At 39.6% G+C, this 27,142-nt stretch overlaps 1 protein-coding gene across 1 annotated transcript; it reads right to left on the bottom strand.

The window, feature by feature from the left end:
- Positions 1 to 10,612: 10,612 nt before the first annotated feature.
- On the bottom strand, positions 10,613 to 20,339 carry LOC129835479 (butyrophilin subfamily 2 member A1-like; the record flags this gene model as incomplete). The annotated part of the gene is made up of 11 exons (XM_055901116.1): positions 10,613 to 11,528; positions 12,226 to 12,255; positions 12,376 to 12,402; positions 12,502 to 12,528; positions 12,640 to 12,675; positions 12,816 to 12,842; positions 12,961 to 13,080; positions 14,045 to 14,335; positions 15,407 to 15,745; positions 19,825 to 19,904; positions 20,281 to 20,339. Coding segments are annotated over 11 exons (1,572 nt in total), but the record flags the coding sequence as incomplete, so codon positions are not given.
- Between the last annotated feature and the right edge of the window lie 6,803 nt (positions 20,340 to 27,142).

The following is a 27,142-nucleotide window of genomic DNA, read 5'->3' as shown; positions in this document are numbered from 1 at the left end:
CCGCTAGAATTGCAGGGCGCCAAATGCAAAAATATTACAATTTTTTTTTATAATCATGCAATCACAAGTGAAATATAACAAAACACAGCTTAGCTTGTTGTTAATCCACCTATCGTGTCAGATTTTGAAAATATATTTTACAGCGAAAGAAATCCAAGCTTTTGTGAGTGTAGCTTTCAATGCTACAACAGCTAGCCCCAAATTAGCATGGTCACGAAAGTCAGAAAAGCAATAACATTAATCGCTTACCTTAGATAATCTTCGGATGTTTGCACTCACGAGACACCCAGTTACACAATAAATGTTCTTTTTGTTCGATAAATATTACTTTTATAACAAAAAAAACGCCATTTGGGATGCGTGTTATGTTGAGAAAATTACAGCCTCGTTCCGGTCCTGAAAGGAAGATACATTTCCAAACGTATCAGATTAAAAAATATTACAAAAAATATTTATAATCATGCAGTCACAAGTGAAATATACCAAAACACAGCTTAGCTTGTTGTTAATCCACCTATTGTGTCAGATTTTGAAAATATACTTTACAGCGAAAGAAATCCAAGCTTTTGTGAGTGTAGATTTCAATGCTACAACAGTTAGGCATATATTAGCTTGGTTAGCTTGGTCACGAAAGTCAGAAAAGCAATCAAATTAATCGCTTACCTTAGATAATCTTCGGATGTTTGCACTCACGAGACTCCCAGTTACACAACAAATGTTCTTTTTGTTCGATTTATCACAAAAATACACCATTTGGGTTGCGCGTTATGTTCAGAAAACCAAAGCCTCGTTCCGTTCGACAAATTCCAAAAAGTATCCGTTATGTTCGTAGAAACATGTCAAATGTTTTTTATAATCAATCCTCAGGTTGTTTTTAACAAACATAATCGATAATATTTCAACCGAACCATAACCTATTCAATAAGAGAGAAAAGGAAAATGGAGAGCTCCCCTCTGGCGCGCAAGCACTATTCAGAGGACACCTGACTACTTTTGAAAAATCTCGTTCATTTTAAAAAATAAAAGCCTGAAACTATGTCTAAAACCTGGGCACAGCCTGAGGAAGCCATTGGAAAAGGAATCTGGTTGATACCCCTTTAAATGGAAGAGGGGCAGGCAATGAAACAGGGATAAAAATTAAAAAAGCACTTCCGGATTAGACTTCCTCAGGTTTTTGCCTGTGTTAGCCTCACAGACAATATTTTGACAGTTTTGGAAACTTTGGAGTGTTTTCTATCCTAATCTGTAAAAAATATTCATATTCTACGATCTGGGCCTGAGAAATAGTCAGTTTACCTTGGGAACGCTATTTAAAAAAAAATAATGACCGCTAGCGTCAAGAAGTTATACTCACAGACATCATTCAAACAGTTTTAGAAACTTCAGAGTGTTTTCTATCCAAATCTACTAATAATATGCATATGCTAGCTTTTCTGGCTGAGTAGAAGTCAGTTCACTCTGGGCATGCTTTTCATCCGGACGTGAAAATACTGCCCCCTACCTTAAGTTCTAGATAGCATCTTTTTTTCTAAGATTGTACAACACATGAATATGTGGATATTTACTTCTTTTTTTATATTTATGAGTCTTATTTTTGTACATATTTTTATTTTTATATAGTTTAAAATGTTATGATTATTTATCCCTGACGAAGGCCATGCAGCCGAAACACATTGGATTTTAAAAACTTTGCTTCTATTGAACATCCCTTACAAGTAAAGGCATTTAAATGTACCGTATTTAGGCAGCCATTTCCCCATTGTGCTTTGTGGGATCTTGACAATGTAAAGTAGCCAAGTAGCATTAAAATAATAAAATATGTGGAACTCTACGCACGCTGCGCCTTGGTCCTATCATTATTATGAACATCGTGACAGAGAAGAAAACAAACTTACTCTGTTCTTCTGGATTTGATCCACATCATCCTGTAAAAGAAAGAAAGAATTGTGGCTTATTTTGATCCAATGGTATATGTACTGTAGCTCAATCAAATGTATCAATGACATGTACTTATAAAGCCCTTCTTACATCAGCTGATGTCACAAAGTGCTGCACAGAAACCCAGCCTAGTTGTAATGAGTAATGTAGTCAGGGGTAAATTCATGTATTTAGGGCTAATGATTTAGGTTTGTATATCCGACCAGCTTTACCCATGGTGATGGTGGCTATTGCCATGGTGGTGGTGGCTAAATGGTAACAGCTAGCAATGAAATAGTCCTAAGTAGTCCCAGAACAACTCTGTCTTGTCCTTCTGTAACACTCAGCAATGGCACCTATAAAGAAATCGTCAGCCTTATTTCACGTATGATAGGCCTTCTTCCCACTGCTAACAAAAACCAAGAGACAAGTATGAGTGACACAAATGCTGACCTTGACATATTACTGCGTAGACTGTATCAGAGAGAGAGAGAGAGATTTCCAGTTCTTATGGTACGTAATTCCTGTTTTGTTGTATATGTACCACTATAGTCTCAAATATTATTCATACCAAGTTCCCATTTACCAACGTATTACTGCAAAATGTTAGTGACTGGCCATATGAGAACCGAAAGATTTGATAAGGAGACAACACACTGCAGCTCCTCTGGTTAATGTGTACAGTAAGCAGTCAGTTGTCACCTTCCAGAAAGAATCACATGGGGAAACTGGGAGGATCCAGGTTTTATCAAGACAACACATTGTATTGTAGAATGTATCTTATTGGCTTCCTCAGTACTTTATAGGAAAACTACCCACCATGGCCATTTTAGTTACTGCAAGCATTATCTATACTCTACGTGTTCTGTATCATAACACCAGTGGCAGTTATAGTTTGTATGGCTCCCTGGGCGAACCCCCCTTTCATACCAGGCCAGGCCAACATAGACAAACAAATCCCCTAGATGTCCCACCCTATTCACTATCACGCCCCAACCAACATAGAGAATAAACAACTTTCTATGGTCAGGGCGTGACAGTACAGGACGTACTGGACTGTGAGGCGATCTGGAGACACAGTACGTATGGTCGGCGCAGGATATACTGGGCTGTGGAGGCGCACTGGAGGTCTGGAGTGTAGAGCTGGCACAACGCGTCCTGGCTGGATGCTCACTTTAGCCCGGCAAGTGCGGAGCGCTGACACAGGACGCACTGGGCTGGGAAGGTGCACTGGCTATACAGTGCGTAGAGCCGGTGCAGGATATCCTGGACCGAGGAGACATACTGGAGACCAGGAGCGCTGAGCCGGCACAACCGTCCTGGATGGATGCTCCCTTTCGCACGGCAAGTGCGAGGAGCTGGCACAGAACACACCGGGCTGTGGATGCGCACTGGAGACACATTGCGTATCACCGCAAAACATGGTGCCTGACTAGTCCCACGCTCCTCACAGCAAATGTCTTGCTCCAGACACCAAAACATCCACTCTACCTCATCACTCCCCTCAACTATCTCACAATACTCCTCGCTCAGTCTATCCCAATATTCCTCTTCGCTCTCAGACTCGCCCCTCGGCTTTGCTGACCAACCCGTGTGCTCCCCCCAAACATTTTTTTGGGGCTGCCTATCGGCCTTCCGTCGTGGTCGTGAACTTCGGAGTTGCCTTTGATCCTCCTTCGCTGCCTCTGCCTGCTTCCATGGCAGGGTCTTGTCACCTGCCATAACCTCCTCCCATGTCCTTGATGTCCTCCACTCACTTTTCTCCCGGGCCCAGGATCCCTGCTCCTCATGGCCACACTGCTTGGTCCTTTAGTGGTGGGATCTTCTGTCACAATGTTTGAAATAATGATTGGACCAAGGCGCAGCGTGCATAGATTTCCACCTATTTTAATAAATCAAAACTCACCAAACAAAGCAATAAAGCACAAATGAAACGTGAAGCTAACAGTGCTACTAGGCAACTATACATTGTCAATATCCCACAAAGCACAATGGGGAAATGGCTGCCTAAATATGATCCCCAATCAGAGACAACGATAAACCGCTGTCTCTGATTGGGAACCATACCAGGCCAACATAGACAAACAAATCAACTAGATGACCCACCTTAGTCACTATCACGCCCCAACCAACATAGAGAATACACTGGTCAGGGCGTGACATTCTCTTTGCCATAAAAAGATGATGGTGAATATTTGTCTTTCAAAAGAAGAAAATTTATTATTCAATACTACATTATAGTATACAGAACCGGTCACAGGGGATTTAAAAAGAAGGGTAAGCTTTTAATCTCTTCATGTAAATACTTTTAGTGTGTTTTAGTGGATAATTATTACAAAATAAGTCAATCATTAGTTGGTAGATTTAAATACATGATCTATGTTTCTTAAGTACTTAATATTTTTGTGTTTTAGTGTTTGATAGCATTTGTTATCTAATAAATAACAAAACACGAAATTGATGGAAGGCATGTGCATTTATAGGGTCTGACAAAATATTTCAGATGAATGTTTATTTCAATTATTTAAGGAGTATTCTATTGTTTTGTTATGAAGGTTATGACTCAACTGCGGATATGGCTTTTTTGAAACTTGTGGATAAAATCTTTTCGGGTCCTTAACAACAATGGAAACGCTCAGGCATCTTTTTAGATTTATCCAAAGTGTTTGACACAGTTGATCATGACATATTACTTTCTAAATTGCATTATTATGGTTTTCATGATTATACATATAATTGGTTATATAGTCATGTTTACGATAGAGAACAATGTGTTTATGCAAACGTCTGTGCATCTACCAGGGCCAAGATATCATGTGCTGTGCCATAGGGTTTGATAAGTGGACCTTTGTTATTCATAATCTATATCAATGACCTTGTGTAACAGTATTGCTTCCGTCCCTTTCCTCGCCCCTACCTGGGTTCAAACCAGGGACCCTCTGCACACATGGACAACAGTCACCCTCAAAGCACCGTTACCCATCACTCCACAAAAGCCACGACCTTTGTAGAGCAAGGGAAACAACTACTTAAAAGGTCTCAGAGCGAGTGATGTCACCGATTCAAACGCTACTAGCGCGTATCGTTAACTAGCTCGCCATTTCACACAGGATACACTTGCTGCTATGTCTTCTAATGTACTTCCCGTTTTCTTTGCTGATGACCTCAATTGGATTTTACCACACAATAATTTTTTATGAAGCCAACTCAGGTATGGATACATTTTCTGAATGGTTCCCGGTAAACAAATGATATTTAAATGTAAAAAAAAATCTAACTTTATTGTATTTACCAGTAAGAATAATAATAAAAAATAATTTAAAAAATCTAATAAGAGAGACTCTCAATCAGTGGGAATGAAATGGAACAAGTAAAATCCACTAGATTCCTCTGAGTTCTAATTAATGGAAAGTTATCCTGGAAAGATCATATTCTATTTGTCTGCAGCAGTGTTGGTATCTTCAGAAATATTTGTGGTTTGGTTCATCAGGCCTGCTTCCTAACTCTATACTATAGTTTAATTTATCCATATCTCATTTTCTGTGTCATGACGTTGCACTCTTTGGGTACAGCGAGCACTATTCCCCCCTCCCTCTGCACCATCCCTCTACCTCTGCACCATCCCCCTACCTCTCTTTCTGTTACACTCAGGCTGCTGTGGTCAGAGAGGTCATAAATTCCTGGAGGAGAATCCTGCCTCAGGGCCAGACAGTATAGAGAGAGTGAGTTTTCATAGAGAGAACAAAGGAATTTCTTCCACCTCACAGAACTGGAGGTCCGAAAAATATTTATGTTCTGGAGAATGTATAAAAGATCTGTGAAGAATCCAGCTACGAACTGGTCCGTTTGGTACAATTTTGTGAAACTCATGAGAGACAATACGGCTACATTACCATAACGCTGTTTATACAATAGCATCAGTTATGAGGCTTACATCTAATTGTTGTATAAAATGAATGAGTAAAGATTAAACTATTTGTGAAATTATGTGATGCTATGTAATGATGTTAATGTGAGATATTTGTATTTCTGATTAAAGTTTCACTAAGTCATTGGCACGCCCCCAGGGGCACAGACAGGACCTGGCGTCATGAGACAGCCCTTTTCTATGTTCCGAATAAAACCCACACCTGGGTTTTCTATCACCAGACTGAGCTTACCTCAATTACGAGGGGGCTAAGGGTTGAGACGAGACCAGTACCTCTATCATTGAGGGAAATAAGGCTTGAGTAGATTGCTGAATCTTTTAACCATCCCACGTGATTAAACTCTTTAGACTATCGACACCGACAGTTAGACTATCGACACCGACAGAATAAGAACAAGTCTTTGATATTAATTACTAGTTTGCAGCTAGGAATTCGGTATCATTGAACGCGAAGACCGACAACCGCCGAAACATCTATTCTATAAGGACATGAATGAATGTCACTCTGAGTTATCCATTCTAACCACGACAGAGAGAGAGAGAGAGAGAGGGCGGACAAACTCTAAAAACAGAAACAAACTTTTCAACAGAGATCCCGACGACACACTGAGCGTAAATATATATATTTATTGCAACTATTCCCGAATGAGTTCAGCGTTCATGTGCAAATGATTAGCATTTCAATTGATATAATTATCAACTTTGTAGTGTCTTATCTTTCGTGCCCTTATCAGTCCCTCTGTCTAACAAGCCGCCATGCCGGTTTAGCCGACTAGGACACATTCCCCTATTATTTCTTTGTAACCATATCTACTGTTTGTTATGCATTTCTGTGAGTACTTAGTTAGTAAATAAATTATTTTAAGACAATTGATGTATGGATGACTCATAGTGAAGACTGGGTTTGTGCAGATAACCAACAATTTACGACGTTTGGAATGAGACTAACGTGAGGTAAATAATAATTCATTAATCAGAAGACTAAGTGATCAGATATTAAAATATCTGAAAGTTATATTAGGAAAATTATAACTTTGTAATCTGAATATTTTCCTTGGTGCCCCGACTTCCTAGTTAATTACAGCTACGTGATTAAGTAGTTTAATCACGTAATAATAATTACAGAGAATTTTTGATAAAGATTCATCTTCAGTTTAATGATGACAAAGACACGACAACTGTAATAATATTGTCTGGGCCAGTACATATGCCGAATTCCCCTCACAACTTACTCATCATACAAAATACATTTGCAAGACTATCCACACTCTCTAATTACCTGGCTCCATCTGCACCTTTGTTTAAGAAACTCAATATCTTCTCCATTTACAACATTAATGTACGTCAATTACACTGCTCAAAAAAATAAAGGGAACACTTAAACAACACAATGTAACTCCAAGTCAATCACACTTCTGTGAAATCAAACTGTCCACTTAGGAAGCAACACTGATTGACAATAAATTTCACATGCTGTTGTGCAAATGGAATAGACAAAAGGTGGAAATTATAGGCAATTAGCAAGACACCCCCAAAAAAGAAGTGATTCTGCAGGTGGTGACCACAGACCACTTCTCAGTTCCTATGCTTCCTGGCTGATGTTTTGGTCACTTTTGAATGCTGGCGGTGCTCTCACTCTAGTGGTAGCATGAGACGGAGTCTACAACCCACACAAGTGGCTCAGGTAGTGCAGTTCATCCAGGATGGCACTTCAATGCGAGCTGTGGCAAAAAGGTTTGCTGTGTCTGTCAGCGTAGTGTCCAGAGCATGGAGGCGCTACCAGGAGACAGGCCAGTACATCAGGAGACGTGGAGGAGGCCATAGGAGGGCAAACACCCAGCAGCAGGACCGCTACCTCCGCCTTTGTGCAAGGAGGTGCACTGCCAGAGCCCTGCAAAATGACCTCCAGCAGGCCACAAATGTGCATGTGTCAGCATATGGTCTCGCAAGGGGTCTGAGGATCTCATCTCGGTACCTATTGGCAGTCAGGCTACCTCTGGCGAGCACATGGAGGGCTGTGCGGCCCCACAAAGAAATGCCACCCCACACCATGACTGACCCATCGCCAAACCGGTCATGCTGGAGGATGTTGCAGGCAGCAGAACGTTCTCCATGGCGTCTCCAGACTCTGTCACATGTGCTCATGTGCTCAGTGTGAACCTGCTTTCATCTGTGAAGAGCACAGGGCGCCAGTGGCGAATTTGCCAATCTTGGTGTTCTCTGGCAAATGCCAAACGTTCTGCACGTTGTTGGGCTGTAAGCACAACCCCCACCTGTGGACGTCGGGCCCTCATACCACCCTCATGGAGTCTGTTTCTGACCGTTTGAGCAGACACATGCACTTTTGTGGCCTGCTGGAGGTCATTTTGCAGGGCGCTGGCAGTGCACCTCCTTGCACAAAGGCGGAGGTAGCGGTCCTGCTGCTGGGTTGTTGCCCTCCTACGGCCTCCTCCACGTCTCCTGATGTACTGGCCTGTCTCCTGGTAGCGCCTCCATGCTCTGGACACTACGCTGACAGACACAGCAAACCTTTTTGCCACAGCTCGCATTGATGTGCCATCCTGGATGAACTGCACTACCTGAGCCACTTGTGTGGGTTGTAGACTCCGTCTCATGCTACCACTAGAGTGAGAGCACCGCCAGCATTCAAAAGTGACCAAAACATCAGCCAGGAAGCATAGGAACTGAGAAGTGGTCTGTGATCACCACCTGCAGAATCACTCCTTTTTTGGGGGTGTCTTGCTAATTGCCTATAATTTCCACCTTTTGTCTATTCCATTTGCACAACAGCATGTGACATTTATTGTCAATCAGTGTTGCTTCCTAAGTGGACAGTTTGATTTCACAGAAGTGTGATTGACTTGGAGTTACATTGTGTTGTTTAAGTGTTCCCTTTATTTTTTTTGAGCAGTGTATTTACTTTCATCTACAAATACTTATAACTCCCAGACAGTTTACCTAAACTCTTCAATGGATTCTTCCAAGTTCATTCTGAAATCCATCTATATAACACAAGACTGTGATAACCTTCACCCTCCCCTCTGCCGCATCTCACATAGTCAATTTTCTGTCAGATACAGAGGTACCATACTCTGGAATTCTTATACTCAGGCTAACCCCATTGCCAAAACATCATTAACCCTCAATGACTTTAAGTGAAAACTACCCAATAACCCCCTCCATGTAGCCTAACTCTCTCTCTCTCTCTCTCTCTCTCTCTCTCTCTCTCTCTCTCTCTCTCTCTCTCTCTCTCTCTCTCTCTCTCTCTCTCTCTCTCTCTCTCTCTCTCTCTCTCTCTCTCTCTCTCTCTCTCTCTCTCTCTCTCTCTCTCTCTCTCTCTCTCTCTCTCTCTCTCTCTCTCTCTCTCTCTCTCTCTCTCTCTCACACACACGCACACGCACACGCACACACAAACACATATTTTTTCTTCTATACTGAGTATATCATAAACAATTATAATTAATATGCTTTGTTTAACTAATTGAACAAACTTGTATTTTTGTACTTATATTTGTAACCATAGTTTGCTTTGTATGTTTATATGTTTTGTTTGGTCAGGGTGTGATCTGAGTGGGCATTCTATGTTGTATGTCTAGTTTGTCTTTTTCTGTGTTTGGCCTGATATGGTTCTCAATCAGAGGCAGGTGTTAGTCGTTGTGTCTGATTGGGAACCATATTTAGGTAGCCTGTTTTGTCATTGTGAGTTGTGGGTGATTGTCTTTGTGTCAGCACTATTATTCATTAGCTTCACGTTCGTTGTTTGTTATTTTTGTATAGTTTCGTTAAGTGTTCTCTGTGTTAATAAATATCAAGATGAACACTTACCACGCTGCATATTGGTCTTCCGATCCTTCAAACTTCTCCTCCTCAGATGAGGAGGACGACGAGCGTTACAATATTAGTGGTGTTGTTTTCATATCAGCCCTTTGGTCTTCCAACCTGCATCAGTGTTATGTATTTCACTTATTTTCTTTGGTGCGAATAAATAAAACCTGTAAACTTAAACCACTTTTCTCACCCTGGAACAATGATGCAAAACCAATCACAATTTTGTCCATCACGGCAACGTAGAAAAACATAATTGATCACAGCTGTCAACAGCTTATTGTGGTACAAAGCTATGTGAATCATTTTCCAATAAGTAATATCAAGAAATGTGGATTAAGTTGTATGATCCTTTGCTGTCATCTAACCAGGCATCAATGTTGTTTTCCATATTCTTTATTAATGTATTATACATTCATTATTTCAGGAGTTTATTGTGTGACATTAAACACCTATTTTTGTTTTAAAACATGAAATGTTGATTTGTGAAAAATACAAGATCTTATTTGGTATCTGGATGTAGGTCTATTGATTACTAGGATTGAGAAAAACAATTAGCTTCTACTGGCTAATAAGTAGTTGTTTTGACAAGTTTGGTAATGATCCGTCACATTAAAAATACTATCTTGGTCATTGGAAAGATAATAATGTTTACAATGACCAAGAATACAAGCTAGTTAGCCAGAGATACACAATATATTGACCCAATGAAGCCTGTAGTTAGTTGTCCAGTGTAACATCTAGTTGGACCATATTATCATTACAGATATTTCTACCAACATGCTAGTTCAAACAGTCTGGGAAATAAAGAGATTCTTTGATTTGTTTTTAAAAGAACTATGGCTATACAATATGAACATTAAAATATGATAAATGAATATGACAAAACGTAATACGTTAGTCTATACATCATTACAGCAAAGGATACTCAATTTACAAACATTGAGTGTATACAGAATCAAAACAGAGATTTTAATGGATGTATACAGTTACATCTAAAACATTAGAAAACAGTACAGCTACGAAAAAGGGGAAAGCGTTACATCTCAAATCGCTCAGACCAATTAGTGTGGGATAGAAGAACTAAAAGATTACAGTAACTCAATCTATACAAAGTTGATAATTGCTAAAGCTAAATATTTGCTCAAACCATGGAAGATAATCTGCATTGCACTTTACGCATCAATTATTTTCTCCATGGTTGAATAAAACCACAGAGAGTTTGGGGGTTTTAGAGTACTAATAAAGGCGCAGGCAGTAGTAACCAAAGAAAGAACATTAAATGATATGGCCTTGCCTGACAACTGCAATCTTATATAGATTCACTTTTCAGCTTGAGGAACGGGTGAGATTTTGAGTTCCTCTTTACAATCAATCAAAGGACCAAAGAACGGATAGAGTTTCTTAGAAAACTTGCCATTGATGAAGGAGTGGATGTGGCATCTCTTCTCAACGTTGAAAAATACTATCTTTCCCTCCTCATAGTCCACTAACACCCCCAGCTTCACAGGTTTCAGTTCAATGGGAAGGACAATAGAAGAATTTTCAACTGTTTTCAATACTTTGTTATCCAAACGTATGCTCCAGTAGCCATGCTCTGGAATCATTTGGATGTTTGATAAACCTCTGTCCTCTGGGTCCTGGGCGACTCCAACACTCCACTGAGTCTTCCTCCCCAAGTCAACCTCCCAGTAATGTTTACCTGTATCATATCCCTCCATTCCCAAGACACACTGCTTTTCCTCAAATCTCTTCTCAGTGCCCCTTTCTCTCCGTAGTTCTCCAAACTTGACAGATGTATTATCGTCAGATACAGTGAGTTTGGGGTTTGCAGTGTCAGGGTCCAGAGTCACATCCACTGAAAGAAATACATATTTGACTGTTGAAGAAAGCTATAACACTTGACTGTTGAAGAAAGCTATAACACTTGACTGTTGAAGAAAGCTATAACACTTGACTGTTGAAGAAAGCTATAACACTTGACTGTTGAAGAAAGCTATAACACTTGACTGTTGAAGAAAGCTATAACACTTGACTGTTGAAGAAAGCTATAACACTTGACTGTTGAAGAAAGCTATAACACTTGACTGTTGAAGAAAGCTATAACACTTGACTCTTGAAGAAAGCTATAACACTTGACTCTTGAAGAAAGCTATAACACTTGACTGTTGAAGAAAGCTATAACACTTGACTGTTGAAGAAAGCTATAACACTCGACTGTTGAAGAAAGCTATAACACTTGACTGTTGAAGAAAGCTATAACACTTGACTGTTGAAGAAAGCTATAACACTTGACTGTTGAAGAAAGCTATAACACTTGACTGTTGAAGAAAGCTATAACACTTGACTGTTGAAGAAAGCTATAACACTTGACTGTTGAAGAAAGCTATAACTCTTGACTGTTGAAGAAAGCTATAACTCTTGACTGTTGAAGAAAGCTATAACACTTGACTGTTGAAATGAACCTGGTGTGTGCTAGATATTTGTCCAAAGTAATACATGTAGTAAATATGTAAGTTGTCTCTTCAAATACATTGTGTGTGTGTGTGTGTCACCTGCATGATGATACACCATTAAGGTCCAAACTGTATAGAAAGAGGTAATTCATGTTTTACATAATGGGTCTCATGAACAAAACTATATGGGATATAATGGGAAATAATCAAATGATTTCACATTGACTTGGGAAAAGAGCATATATTTACCGGTGTCTGGAATTGTTCCAGCTATTCCTGTGTTGATACAAAATGACTTTTTTACTGTACATTATTCTGCATTTGATATTAATGAACCAAATAATGTTACATATATGTATAGCATGTTATACATACCCAATAGCTGATCCTTTTTGGTGAGTTCTGTAAGAGGAACATCGTTAATCTGTCTGAGAAAATCCATATGAAACCATACAAAGATTGAGTGAAACCGAACGTAATACTTCATATATTAACATTGTGTATTTGAGATACCTTTCTTCTTCTCTTTTAGTTCTGCTTTGACTTCATCTGTATTGATGAAGAATAAAGAAGAAAAAACATTCTGTTAAACTTTTGGATTTTGAATACTACAAATCTGTCATTTCATGAAATGAATTATTGATGCGTTAAATAAGTGAGTTAATGAAAGTAGACATATTTAATCTTACTAATAGGCTTCAGTTTCTCCTGAATATCTGGAAGTTGAAAACATATCTCTTAAATTCAATGATCTGTGAAACCTGTATCACGTGAATAGAGATGTTCAAGAGAAATACTAAATTCGTTCTTATTAAAATAGAAAGAGAGACCAACCTCTTTTCTGATGCATGACAAAGAGCACTGATGCTGTGATACACACCAGTGCCAGAAACACAGGAATCACAAATGCAGAGATGTAGACGCGGTCAGGCAGACTGCTGAGGTAGAACTCCTCTGTAACAAGATACAATCTGGGTCAGAGGTCCGTTTTGGGTGCAATTTCCTAAATCTCTAAGGTTAAAAAATACTCTAGTTTAACATTACCCAACTATACTGAACAAAATATAGATGCAACGTGCAACAATTTCAATGATTTTACTGAGTTACAGTTCATATGAGGAAATCAGTCAATTGAAATAATGCTCACAAACAGGGATGTACATAGTTTGTGTACAGAATTTGAGAGAAATAAGCTTTTTGTGCGTATGGAAAATGTATTTTTATTTCAGCTCATGAAACATGGGACCAACACTTTACATGTTGTATTTATATTTATGTTCAATATATATACTGGATCATGATTGATGATTGGGTTTAGAAACACTCATGTCACCCTGGTGATGTTCCTTGGTTTAGGAATCATGCTTTATGTTCTGGTTTAAACTTGCCGGTTTTAACAGACGTTAATAACTGTAGATACTTCACTCTAAAATAAAAGTTTGTCAAATGTTTTCAGAACTCAAAGTGGTCTAATGCTGTGGTAACTCCACGCCCTAGCAAACCTCTGCATAGGAAGCTGCTTGACCCACAGTCTGCAATAATGCAATTAGGCAATGCCTATTTTCCTCATTCATTTGGTATTGCGGGTATATATCTACATAACAGATGACCTGGAATGATTGACTCATTTTGATGTTAGACACATTTTGAGGTCTGCAGTGACATGAGTGATATATCACTTTAACATCTGACTGCAGCTCAGATCTCCACAGACCCAGTTGTTCCCATGGGTATGGATCTACTGCTGCTTGGCAATGGCCCTACAAAAAGTAATGAGAAAACCCTGTACACAGCAGTACATCTAGATCTTAAAAATGGAATCAAAGTCAAGATCGGTCATCTGTCATATCGACAGTAGTTTCCATTTTCTACACTTGTTTTTGGCTACTTGGCCCTACATTGTAGTGCCTAAACTCACCAGTCATCTGCAGTGATGCAGACTCCATCTTGGTTCCCCGGTCCTTTGACATTACCACACAGGTGACCCCCTCCAGTTGGTCCATCCCTATTCTCGTGTTACTGGTGATGGAGTACAGGACGCCCCCCTCCTTCTGTTTGGGTCTCTCTGTCTCTGCTGAGCTGATCTCCTTCCCACTGCTGTCTGTCCACAGCATGTGAGGCTCTGGGTACCAGTTCTCTGAGCTGCAGCTGAGCTGGATGAACACTCTGTGGTGCTTCCTCATGGAGATCCTGGGGACACTGCCCTGCTCTGATCACCAAGGATGGAATTACTGTATATACATCAGGAAGATATTCCAAAACTGATTTTATGTGGCTCTGCCAAGGCTAGTCTAGATCAAAGAGTTGTCAACAGACAAAACGAGAAAGTTCCTGCATAGCTTCTGATTATCCTGAACGGCCTAGTTTTAGTTATCTACTGTCAGTTGTTGGCTTCTCTAAGATTCAGCATGTCAACATCTTCAGGAAAGACTCAAAGATGAATCAGATCTCTTTTACCAATTCTGTCAAAATTTGGTAATACACCATTGACAATAGAGTTCCACAGTATGAGTCATTATACCCATAAAACCTAGCGATTAAACAGGCAAAGGGTTCTAATTGTTATTCCACCATACACTTTCCCCCTAGGGGATTTTAGAAACACTTAAAATAAGGGCTGTGTTTCCTGTAGGCTTACCCTGGCATGATGTTTTGATAACAAGGTGACTTTTATCAATGTATTTACATGTATTTACCCCCAACAAATGAAATGCTACTTAGCTGCTAATGTGGCTATCATAACGAATTACAAATGCCATGATGATCTGGACGACACTGATGAATTGGGGCAGATGTAAGAATCTCTGGATTAACTATCTAATGTTAGTTAAATGTACTAATAAATTGGTAACATTTCTTTAAAATGTATTCTTTGAGCTGTCTCGGGCAAGTTTTAAATTGACACAATACCTGTTAGCAAAAGGTGTCAGCTAGAGATGACTTGCCGGAGCTTGCAGGGATTTGTAGTCTTGCATGAGGTCTACTTTGATGCTAATTAGCATTTTTGAATCTGAGATTATATAGAGCCAAACATATTGATAAAAGTCACCTTTTCCGAAAGAGATTTACATTGTAAATCAAATTGTTATACCAGGGTTAGTCTACACAAAACACATCCCTTAATTTAAGTGTTTCTAAAAATCCCCTTAGGGAAAAATGAATGGTGGAAAAATTATTGGAACCTTTTCCCTGTTTTACCGCTAGGTTTTATGGGTATTATTACACCACCACTGTGGGTCTCTATTGGATAATTGTTAGGCTCTTGATAAGCTTTGGTTACTTGTAACTTGTAGCACAACGGCTGGTTCCTGGATCCAATCCAAGTGGCTGGCTTGACATTTGTAGCGTCCCATATCTGACACCTTGACATTCTTCAACAGCAGCGATATGTTACCTATCTCCATCTCCTGGGTGAACAGACTTACTCTGCCCTTATAGCCCTTTCCCTGTTCCCCCGTTCTGCTCTTATACAAATACAGGGGGTTAGTGAAGTCTCCCTCCTTAAACCACCTGATATCCATGTCAACAGCACTACTTTGAGGAGAGAGATGACAGGGAAGGATGATGTCATCCCCAGCAGAGGCAACTACAGGGTCAGGAGGGACTATGAGGCTGAGGTCTGGAGGGAGAGAGGAGGAGAGTAGAAAGTGTTACAGAAGGTAGGAAGTATGGGGTGTGAATGTCACAAAGATAAGAGCGGCTCATATTGATCACAAAGGCAGTTACATCTTTACAGTTCTCATTTACCAGTGCTAAACCATCAGTGCCCCAAATATAATTGGATCCCTTGATAAAGATGAGCAAAAATACTGAATAAAATAAATAATACAAATAGTGATCTACAGATGTAGGACCTTAATTTGATCACTCTTTTGTTACAATAATTTTCCCGCAATGCAGGAAATGCAAACGTATAGTTAATTTGAGTTTTAAAAAAAAGCTTCTAATGTTTGTAATTTCCACTGAAGTTTCAAACTTGATTTGCCCTAACAAAAAATGTATCACCCTCCACAAAATTGTTAATAAATGATAATCAACATAATAATTCTCATTTCCTTCTGCTGCACAATAGTATTTTCCTATTGTAGGAAACTGGCTCTAATCCTAAATCTGTATATTGTAAGCAAAAAAAGTACAATTACTTAATACTAATACATTAGCTCAGAGAAATAGTAAGTAATATATACAGTGTTTTTCTATATGAGATGGAAATAGGGGTCTTTGTCATGTGAAAATCTATAACAAATTCCACACAATAGGCAAATAATGATGACAATGTTGTGTTTTAACCAATGTTGTATGTTTGTGTTTAACCAATAACAGGACGCTGGTATCAGGTCAACTGAGGTACAGACTTGTTCAACGTTAAACCAAATACTAATTTCACATCTAATGTCTATTCTACATAAGCCTTTCTCTACTTGACTCTGCTGCACTGTTATTTTGAAGGCCAAACTCACTGCTGTGGTGTAAGTCCTCTATTTTTGTGTGATATGACCATAGCACTGGTTCAAATCCAAGTGCCAATGCAGTTTAGCATTTAACTCCAGGCGGTGCTATGGTTAGATTACACAAAATAGAACTCTTTGGCAATGCACACCAGCGGTTGGTTTGGTCTTTGAAAGAACAATGGATATAAAGGAAATACGTAATCCTTAAAATAAAATATTATGGTGGATCTTTGATGTTATGGGGCTATTTTGCTTCCATTGCTCCTTGGGCCCTTGTTAAGATCAACGTCATCATTAACTTTACGAAGTACCAGGACATTTTTGCTAAAAACCTGGTTGCTGAAACTTGACCGCAAGTGGATCTTCCAGCAAGACAATAACCCCAAGCACACATCAAAATCTACAAAGAAATTGTTAATTGAACACAAAATTAACATTTTGCAATAGCCATCCCAGTTTTTGTACATGTACGCCATTGAAAACCAGGGGTTTGAATAGAAGAGAGCAGGCCATAAACGCAGACAAAGGATACCTTACAAAATAACCACATGGATTTCACTTGTGATCACGTGATTTTATGTGAAGTTAATATGATAACATGTGACAACATTTGAAGCAACGTGATAACATGAAACTACACGTGACAACATGTGAGAACATGTTACATGTTCATTACAATGCTTGAACATTGTGTCATGGTCCACTGGAGGTTTTTGTCTAGGTGCGGTGAAAATACGTTAAATCTAAAACAAGTTACTGTATTTTTACAGCTAAGTTAAGGTGTTGATGGACATTAAGCTGGGGTATGCTGATTACTTGGGACAACCTCACTTGGGACTGACAACCTCTTGGTTGATAACTACCTGAAGTTCCTGCTGAAACCACCAGGTCTGTGTACATAAAGTCGATCGGCTGTGCATATATTGCCAAGAATACCTTTTTGAACTTTGCCTAAAGTACTGTAAATACTGTACAACAACTTGAAGGTGTTATTTCTATAAAATGACAGTATGCTGCTATATTCTCATTTCAATTAGTGTAAAACAAATATTCTACTGTGACCACACTTGGGCTCAGCCTTCAATGGGATTTGAACTTATAACCTCTTGATCACTAGCAACCTGAAATGTTTTGCTATATGTCCTGCTACACAACCAGGCCTACGAGCCTGAACGAGACAAGAGCCAGAGACTTAGTGGCAAGAAAACACGTCTGGACTTTGATAAAAGCTGCCCAGAATCAAGTTAATAATTGTCAAATTATTGCCACCAACGTGACATCAATAGATAACTAGCAGTGGTCAAGGACACTTGACATAGAGCATACATGAATGCTTAAGCAATTTGAACTTGCAACCTATTGGTTGAGTGCATCATTTTTCCTGCATTGCCACCACGTCTATACTTCTTGCTTGGAATATGTATTAACTCTCTCTCAAAGAACAAGGGCATGGTTAGGGTACAGTGTTGTTCCCTGCGGTACAAAAAACTAATAGGTAAACTTCACAGGTACACAAATGAACTCACATGGTACAGTTCAGTACATTGTAGATATAATTGGACATTTTTCCACACAATATTTAAAATGTAAGGTACCACCATCACTCTGCTTTGATAGATGGGGGAATGTGCTGTACTGTGGGGACCATTTACATATTTGGGGGCACGGTCAAATATATGTGTATTTGTGGCAACCGTGTTGTAGGAGTTAAGTGTTTGATGGTTATTCCAATGCCACTTCAGCACCTCCTTTAAAACTGTCTGTTCTGCAAACTATGTTGGAGAATGTGTCTGTAATGTGTTGTACTGTAAAGAGTTTAGTGTGCATTTTCCAGTAATGCCATGGCAACATGTAGGCAACTTGCTGTCCTTGCCAGTAACCTACTGTGCCTTCACTGACTCTTCTGTTGACAACATGGGTGTCACTTGCTGATTGGCAGCAATCTGTAGCAGTGGCAGCCTATCAGAAGATTGCAGGTGTAGCTTATTGTAGGCGTGGCTTTCAGTTATGTATTTTTGGTGTCCCAGAAGAGGGAATGTCATCCCAGTTAATGTAGTCTTTTTTAGTCCTCTTATCTAGTCACCATGTCATTGTTACTGTGAATTGTACAATAACCCACTTGCAGCAAGTTAACAGTAGTGATGCTACGGTTGGAACCTGCGTCGACAACGCTAAGCAGTTTATTTCGAGGCAGAGTGCCGATGGATGTATCACTTTAACAGAAGCACATGATCAATCCAAAGCTTTGTTTCGTTGATCAACCACCTGATTGGTTTGGTATTGGTTTCGGTAGACGTGCACGTGCTACGGCATGTGCAACATCATCTATAGTAATTTGGCTATTCTAAATTATTTTCACCAGCAGATTCCACTAGTGTACATCAAAGCCTCTTGTAATGACCCTATTTTCAACACAATAGGCTGGAAATTCTCAAAGCTTCTTTTCCACTGTTGAGCGTGAAAAACCCGCAGCGTTGCAGTTCTTGAAACACACCACCTACTACCATAGCCTGTTCAAATACACTTAAATATTTTGTCTTGCCCATTCGCCCTCTGAATGGCACACACACACAAACCATGTCTCAATTGTCTCAAGGCTTAAAAATCTTTCCTAACCTGTCTCTTCTCCTTCATTTACACTGATTGAAGTGGATTTAACAAATTACATCATAAAGGGATTATAGCTTTCACCTGGATTCATCAGGTCAGTCTATGTTTTAATGTTTTGTACACTCAGTGCATTTATGTTTTTAATCACTGAGAACACAATATAGTTCAGTATTTGTATTAATTAGTTTATAGTCTTTTTTTGCTAATCTATATTAAGGGATGCAATCAATCTGTACCCCATTGGAGGCCTTTTTTCAATCAGAAAGTAATTTTTAGCCATATCAAATAAATTCAGATAAAACATTTTTTTTTTTATCAAAGTTTAATGTCACTACATATTTTCCATACTTGGCCCTCGTGGGAATTTAACCCACAACCCTGGCATTGCAAGCACCATGTTCTACTAACTGAGCCACACGGAACCCCAAAACATCACAATCAATGAAAACCCCAAACTGAGCTTCACTTTCAAGCATTATGTAAAGAAAAAAGGTTTTATCCAATTCACAAATCAACAACAGACAAGATATTCTATTGTATATGTTGTCAGAAACAGCGAAATAATTGGAAATAAAAGTTAACATCATTTTTTACATATGTCTGAACTAACACAGTATATGCTTGTAATATGTATTACCTGCAACAGATGAAGTGGCATCGAAGACGACGAGAAAAGTTAGCAAACAGACTTTGTGAATCAAAGGTTCCATTACGCATCTGTCAGGGAAACAAACCAGGTTCTGTTAATCATTGCATTTGCCAAGTCATAACATAATATATCCCGTCGCATTATACCATTTGTTTGTTTTTAATTCACAATCCCATCTGAGTAATGTTTGCTTATAAAAAATAAATAATAATTCAAATATTGTGTTTACTTTCATGACAGTTGAAGCACAGAAACTAATAGAAGTGAAGCAATGTGTTTTAGTTCAATGCCAAGACTAAAGGTATGGTCAAAATTTACAATGGAAATATGTAACGGACACCTAAAAAAATCCACCATTAGATTTTCATTACACGACAACTTTTTTGAAACAGAAAATACCTATTTATAAAATGTTTTAGCCATGAATTCACTAGAGCCTCTTACCTGACTGCTGGCACCAGGAAAGTATACCGGAGAGTCAGTTGTAGATATGAGAACACTTTAATTTTCCATCAATGACTGTAACACACACCCACATTTAGGAGGGGAAACACATTTCAAAAGATAGAATATAGTATGGTTTTCAGTTACTGTTAAAGCTGTCTTAACATGTACATAGGTATTAATATTCTTTAGATTAATTTATCATGTATGTTAAAGTATAACGTATTCATATTGTAGCTCCCAGATGTATGGTAAACAAGCCCCCTCTACAGGCTGCTGCAGGGGTCATGTGAGAGCAGTTCATGTTCAGATTCTCTAATACACCAGTTTGTTACAATGTGTGGTTATCCTGCTGTGAATGTTGTAATTGTTAGTTAAACATGAAGCCAGGTTAAAATATATTTTGGCAATTAATCTAGTGACTGTTATTGGAATATTTGATTATAGTATATTTTTTAATTCCATCATGCCAAAGTATATATAGGTGGATATTAATCATTAATCTCATTGTCATAAACAGCTCGAGAGAAAACAAAAAAGGTTTTCATAATATATACAGTATCAGTAAAAAGTTTGGACACACCTAATCATTCTAGGATTATAATCTTTATTTTTACTTTTTTCTTTGATCTAGAATAATAGTGAAGACATCAATACTTTGAAATAACACAAAAAAACCTTGAATGAGTTGGTGTGTCCAAATGTTTTGACTGGTACTGTGTACAGTATATACACTGAACAATAATATGAACGCAACATTCAACAATTTGAAAGAATTTACTAAGTTACAGTTCTTATAAGGAAGTCACTCAATGTAAATAAATTAACTAGGCCTTCATCTATGGATTTCACATGACTGGGAATACAGATATGCATCTGTTGGTCACAAATACCAACAACAACAAGAAAGTAGGGACGTGGATCAGAAAACCAGTCAGTAACTAGTGTGAACACCATTTGCCTCATGCAGCGCGACACATCTCCTTCGCATCTCCTTCGAGTTGATCAGGCTGTTGATTGTGGCCTGTGGACTGTTTTCCCATTTCTCTTCAATGGCTGTGCGAAGTTGCTGTATATATCCGCGGGAACTGGAACACACTATCGTACACGTCGATCAAGAACATCACAAACATGCTCCAATGGGTGACATGTCTGGTGAGTATGCAGGCCGTGGAAGAACTGGGACATTTTCATCTTTCAGGAATTGTGTACAGATCCTTGCAATATGGGGCTGTGCATTGTCATGCTGAAACATGAGGTGATGGCGGCGGATGAATGGCATGACAATGGGCATCAGGATCTCGTCACGGTATCTCTGTGCATTCAAGTTGCCATCAATAAAATGCAATTGTGTTTGTTGTCCGTAGCCTATGTCTGCCCATACCATAACCCCACCGCCACTATCGGGCACACACACAATCCCATACATGCTGTCTGCCATCTGCCTGGGACAGTTGAAACCAGGGTTCATCAGTGAAGAGAACACTTCTCCAGCGTGCCAGTGGCCATCGAAGGTGAGCATTCGCCCACTGAAGTCGGTTACAATGCCGAACTGCAGTCAGGTGAAGACCCTGGTGAGGATGACGAGTATGCAGATAAGTTTGCCAATTGCACGCTCCCTCAAAATTGGGACAACTGTGGCATTGTGTTGTGTGACAAAACTGTACATTTTAGAGTGGCCTTTTTTTGTCCCCAGCACAAGGTGCACCTGTGTAATGATCATGCTTTTTAATCAGCTTCTTGATATGCCACACCTGTCAGGTGGATGGATTATCTTGGTAAAGGAGAAATGCTCACTAACAGGGATGTAAACAAATGTGTGCACAAAATTTGAGAGAAATAAGCTTTGTGAATATCTAACATTTAACAGCTCATTAAACATGGGACCAACACTTTACATGTTACATTTATATTTTTGTTCAGTATATGTACAACTATATACAGTTGCTGCCAAATATATTGGTACTATATTAGCATTTCTCTTAACTAATTCCCTGTTTTTTCTAAAAAACTATTTATGTGTAAATTGAAAAAGAAATTTGGTCTTCAGTTATTGGATTTTCAGCATTTCAGAAGCAATTTAGGTTTTTGAAACTTAAGTTCATAATTTGGATTTATAATAGGGAAATTATTAGCACCCAAGACTCCACACAGATTTTGGCCAAGTATAACAAGATGACCACACCACCCACGTTGCTTGTGCGAGCGTTGCAAAATAAATGTACACACGTTATTCACATATTTCATCCAAACTTCTTGCGCGCGTCAACGAGCGTCTACATAGCCAGGCGCTAACATAGAACTTGGTTTTATTTTTGGTGCATGATGCTCTGCAAGCCCCGCCTCTCTCATCTGCTCATTGGTTTTTATGCGCATATACCCACATGGGTGATCGAAAGATGAACTGAGGTCCCTACTCCGGTCCAGTTGGTGGCCGTAATGAATCTTAACATTGGTTGCCAACCGCCATTTAAAATCTACAGAAGAAGAAGACTGAAGGAGGATAGATTACTAGAAACTAACTAGGTTTCCCTTTTAATCTGTGGATTAATTGTTGGTGTAGAGAACAACAATTATTTTGTGTGACTCAAAATGGCTCAAAATTCTACAAAGATCATGAAAAAAAGGACCTTGTGCATTTCAGGTAAAATAACAACACAAGGTTTATATCCCAGTACAAATTAACTAGCAACAGCAAGCTAGATAGCTAAATGTCCATGAATGTTTCATGTGTTTCGACCTGTCCCAAAATTAATATAGTTGCTTCAGAGTTCATTTTGATATTTCAAACTGTGAGTCCCAATTTCCTCTGGTGTGGATGGACACAACCAACATGCGCGCAATGGCGTGCCCGGTCTAGCCAGCGTTTAAGCTCTTGGGTGCTATTTTTTTGTCCATGCAATTTTTTTTTAATTTCGAAATTAAAATTGTAAGCTTAAGTTTTAAAAAACTGCTTAAAATAGTTTCTGTAATGATGTTGAAAATATAACAATGTGGACCAAAATCTTTTTCAATTTCAACTTATTTGAGGAGAAATATAAATGTGCAAGGGTGCCAATTTATTTGGCCGTCACCGTATATAGGATAACTAGGTTTGCATTCAACAGTTGGGTTTTGAATGTATAGTGAGTGTATCGTTGTCTTAGTAGTAACTCATTTATGTCAATTGTCTGCCTTAACACTCATAATACTGTATAAAGGAATGGTATCATTTAATTGGTTAATAATTATCATAGCTTACTGAATTCCAAAATGCTTTTACATTCTCTGTCAGGTGTATCATGGGACCTTTGACCAAGGACGTCTATTCCTTAATTTGCCTCATCATCTTTTATCCCTGTTTATTGTGCTCCCGAGCGGTCTAAGGCACTGCATGTCAGTGCTTGATGTGTCACCACAGACACTCTGGACTGAATCCAGGCTGTATCACAACCGGCCATGATTGGGAGTCCCATAGGGCGGGGCACATTTGGCCCAGCGTTGTGAGGGTTTGGCCGGTGTAGGCCATCATTGTAAGTAAGAATTTGTTCTTTGCTGACTTGCCTAGTTAAATAAATGTTTAAAAATAATCTTATACAGCCTTGCCAAGGCTGTGACTAAGGTGGTAGTTCCAACTGATGTTAGGTCTACATTCCAGGCTGCGGACTATTATTGTGTCCTCTCTAATCTGCCTCAGTGTCTCCCCCACTGTTGAACATGTACAATGTTAAAATGAAGTGCTTTGTAATATCAAAACTAGAGGCGTGCCGGGTGGCGCAGTGGTCTAAGGCACTGCATCGCAGTGCTAGCTGTGCCATCAGAGATTCTGGGCCCAGTGTTGTCTTGGTTATGGAGGGTTTGGCAGACAGGGATATCCTTGTGTCATCGTGCACTAGCGACTCCTGTGGCGGGCCGGGTGCAGTGCACCCTGACCAGGTTGCCAGGTGTATGGTGTTTCCTCTGACACATTGGTGTAGCTGGGATCTGGGTTGGATGTGTGTTGTGTCAAGAAGCAGTGTGGCTTGGTTGGGTTGTTTTCCGGAGGATGCATGGCTCTTGACCTTTGCCTCTCCTGAGTCTGTACGGGAGTTGCAGTGATGAGACAAGACTGCAACTACTACCAATTGGATACCACTATAGCGGGATTTCTTATAAGCGTCCAGATTAGTGTCTCGCTTCTTGAACACGTCAGCTTAGCCTTTAGCTCGATGTGAATGTTGTCTGTAATCCATTTCTTCTGGTTGGGATATGTATGTACGGTCACTGTGGGACCGACGTCGTCGATGCACTTATTGATGAAGCTGATGACTAAGGTGGTATACTCCTCAATGCCATTGGATGAATCCCGGAACATATTCCAGTCTGTGCTAGAAAAACAGTCCTGTAGCGAAGCATCCGCGTCATCTGACCACTTCTGTATTGAGTGAGTCACTGGTACTTCCTGCTTTAGTTTTTGCTTGTAAGCAGGAATCAGGAGGATATAATTATGGTTAGATTTGCCAAATGGAGGGCGGGGAGAGCTTTGTATGCATCTCTATGTGTGGAATAAAGGTCGTCTAGAGTTTTTTTTTGTTTTTTTTAATTCTCTGGTTGCACGTGACATGCTGGTTAAAATTTTATTGAACTGATTTAAGTTTGCCTGCATTAAAGTCCCCCGCCACTTGGAGCGCCGCTTCTGGATGAGCATTTTCTTGTTTGCTTATGGCCTTATGAAGTTGGTTGAGAGCGGTCTTAGTGCCAGCAACGGTATGTGGTGGTAAATAGACGACTACAAATAATATAGATGAGAACTCTCTTGGTAGATAGTGTGGTCTACATTTTATCATAAGGTATTCTATCTCAGGCAAGCAATATCTCGAGTCTTCTTTAATATTAGACATTGTGTACCAGCTGTTATTAACTAAAAGACACACACCCCCACACCTAGCTTCTTCTCTGTTCTGCCGGTACATGTAAAATCTCACCAGCTCTAATTTATCCGCGTCGTCGTTCAGCCACGACTCAGTGAAACATAAGATATTACAGTTAATGTCCTGTTGGTAGGATAATCGTAATCATAGGTCATACATTTTATTTTCCAATGATTGCATGTTAGCCAGTAGAATGGATGACAGTGGGAATTTACTCGCTCGCCTACGGATTCTCAGAAGGCAGCCTGACCTGCGCCCCTTTTTTATTTTCTTCACGCAAATGACAGGGATTTGGGCCTATTCCCAGGAAAGCAGTATATCTTTCTCGTCGTACTCATTAAAGGAAAAAGCTTCTTCCAGTTCATGGTGAGTAATTGTTGTTCTGATGCCCAGAAGTTATTTTCGATCATAATAGACGGTAGTAGAAACATTATGTACACAGTAAGTAAAAAAATAAGTTATAAACAACGCAAAAAAACTAACAAAGTAAATTGGTTAGGAGCATGTAAAACGTCAGCCATCCTCTTAGGTGCCAGTAGAGCTCCGAGATAGGATTGTGTTGAGGCACAGATCTGGAGAAGGGTACCAAAACATTCCGCAGCATTGAAGGTCCCCAAAAACACAGTGGCCTCCATTTTTAAGTGAAATAAGTGTGGAAGCACCAAGACTTCCTAGAGCTGTCCTCCCTGCCAAACTGAGCAATCGGGGGAGAAGGGCCTTTGTCAGGGTGTTGACCAAGAACCCGTTGGTCACTCTGATAGAGATCCAGAGTTCCTTTGTGGAGACTGGATAACCTTCCAGAAGAACAACCATCTCTGCAACACTCCACCAATCAGCCCTTTATGGTAGAGTGACCAGACGGAAGCGACTCCTCAGTAAGGCACATGACAGCCCACTTTGAATTTGCCAAGAGGCACCTAAAGGGCACAGACCATGAAAAACAAGATTCTCTGGTCTGATGAAACCAAAATTGAACTCTTTGGCCTGAATGCCAAGCGTCACACCTGGAGGAAATCTGGCACCATCCCTACGGTGAAGCACGGTGGTGGCAGCATCATGTTGTAGGGATTGTTTTCATCTGCATGGACTGGAGCTGAAACGATGGAAGGGAAAGATGAACAGAGCAAAGTACAGAGAGATTCTTGATGACAACCTGCTCCAGAGAGCTCAGGACCTCAGACTGGGGCGAAGGTTCATCTTCCAACAGGACAACGACCCTAAGCACACAGCCAAGACAATGGAGGAGTGGCTTCAGGACAAGTCTATGAATGTCCTTGAGTGGCCCAGCCAGAACCCGGAATAAAACCAGATTGAACATCTCTGGAGAGACCTGAAAGTAGCTGTGCAGCGATGTTCCCCACCCAAGCTGGTAGAGCTTGGAAGGATCTGAATAGCGAAAAGAGCTTTTATTAATAAATGTGATCTAGCAGAGGTAAATGGTAAATATGAACCATGTATGCTGTCTATATTGCTTGTAATTGATTTAAGTCAACATCTAAGTATTGTTATTATTATGGCAGTATTGTTTTTAAAAACCCAATAATGTTGTGGGTTCATTAGACCTTACGAACATTGGTTGAATAACAAAAATATGACCACCCCACAGGTTAAAAACGGCAAAATTGTCTCCGCCAACAAGAATGGTGTGAACAGTTTGTGTCATGGACGCATGGGTCCTGAGGTGGGGGTTTGTTACTATGCCAATAAATGAAAATATCCATCTTGAGATTTGCAACCTAGGAAATTTGTGTGACCGGACTGCTGACGTAGTACCATACAGCTTTAGGTTAATAATACAGTATCAGGATACCTTGCTTTTGGTTAAACAGTAACTAGCTGAAATGAAGTGATTACTTATCTCCAGCATTTGGTTCTCATATGACCACTTCCTAGCATTAAGCAAAAGTATAAGATGTCCGAGGATGAAGTGATTAAACTCTGTATGTGAAAACAGGTTGTATCTCTATCAAACT

Source organism: Salvelinus fontinalis, chromosome 36, assembly GCF_029448725.1.
Source record: "Salvelinus fontinalis isolate EN_2023a chromosome 36, ASM2944872v1, whole genome shotgun sequence".
Taxonomy (NCBI): Eukaryota; Metazoa; Chordata; class Actinopteri; order Salmoniformes; family Salmonidae; genus Salvelinus; species Salvelinus fontinalis.
The sequence above is the reverse complement of the archived record's forward strand: the minus strand, read 5'-3'. Positions and strand labels throughout refer to the sequence as shown.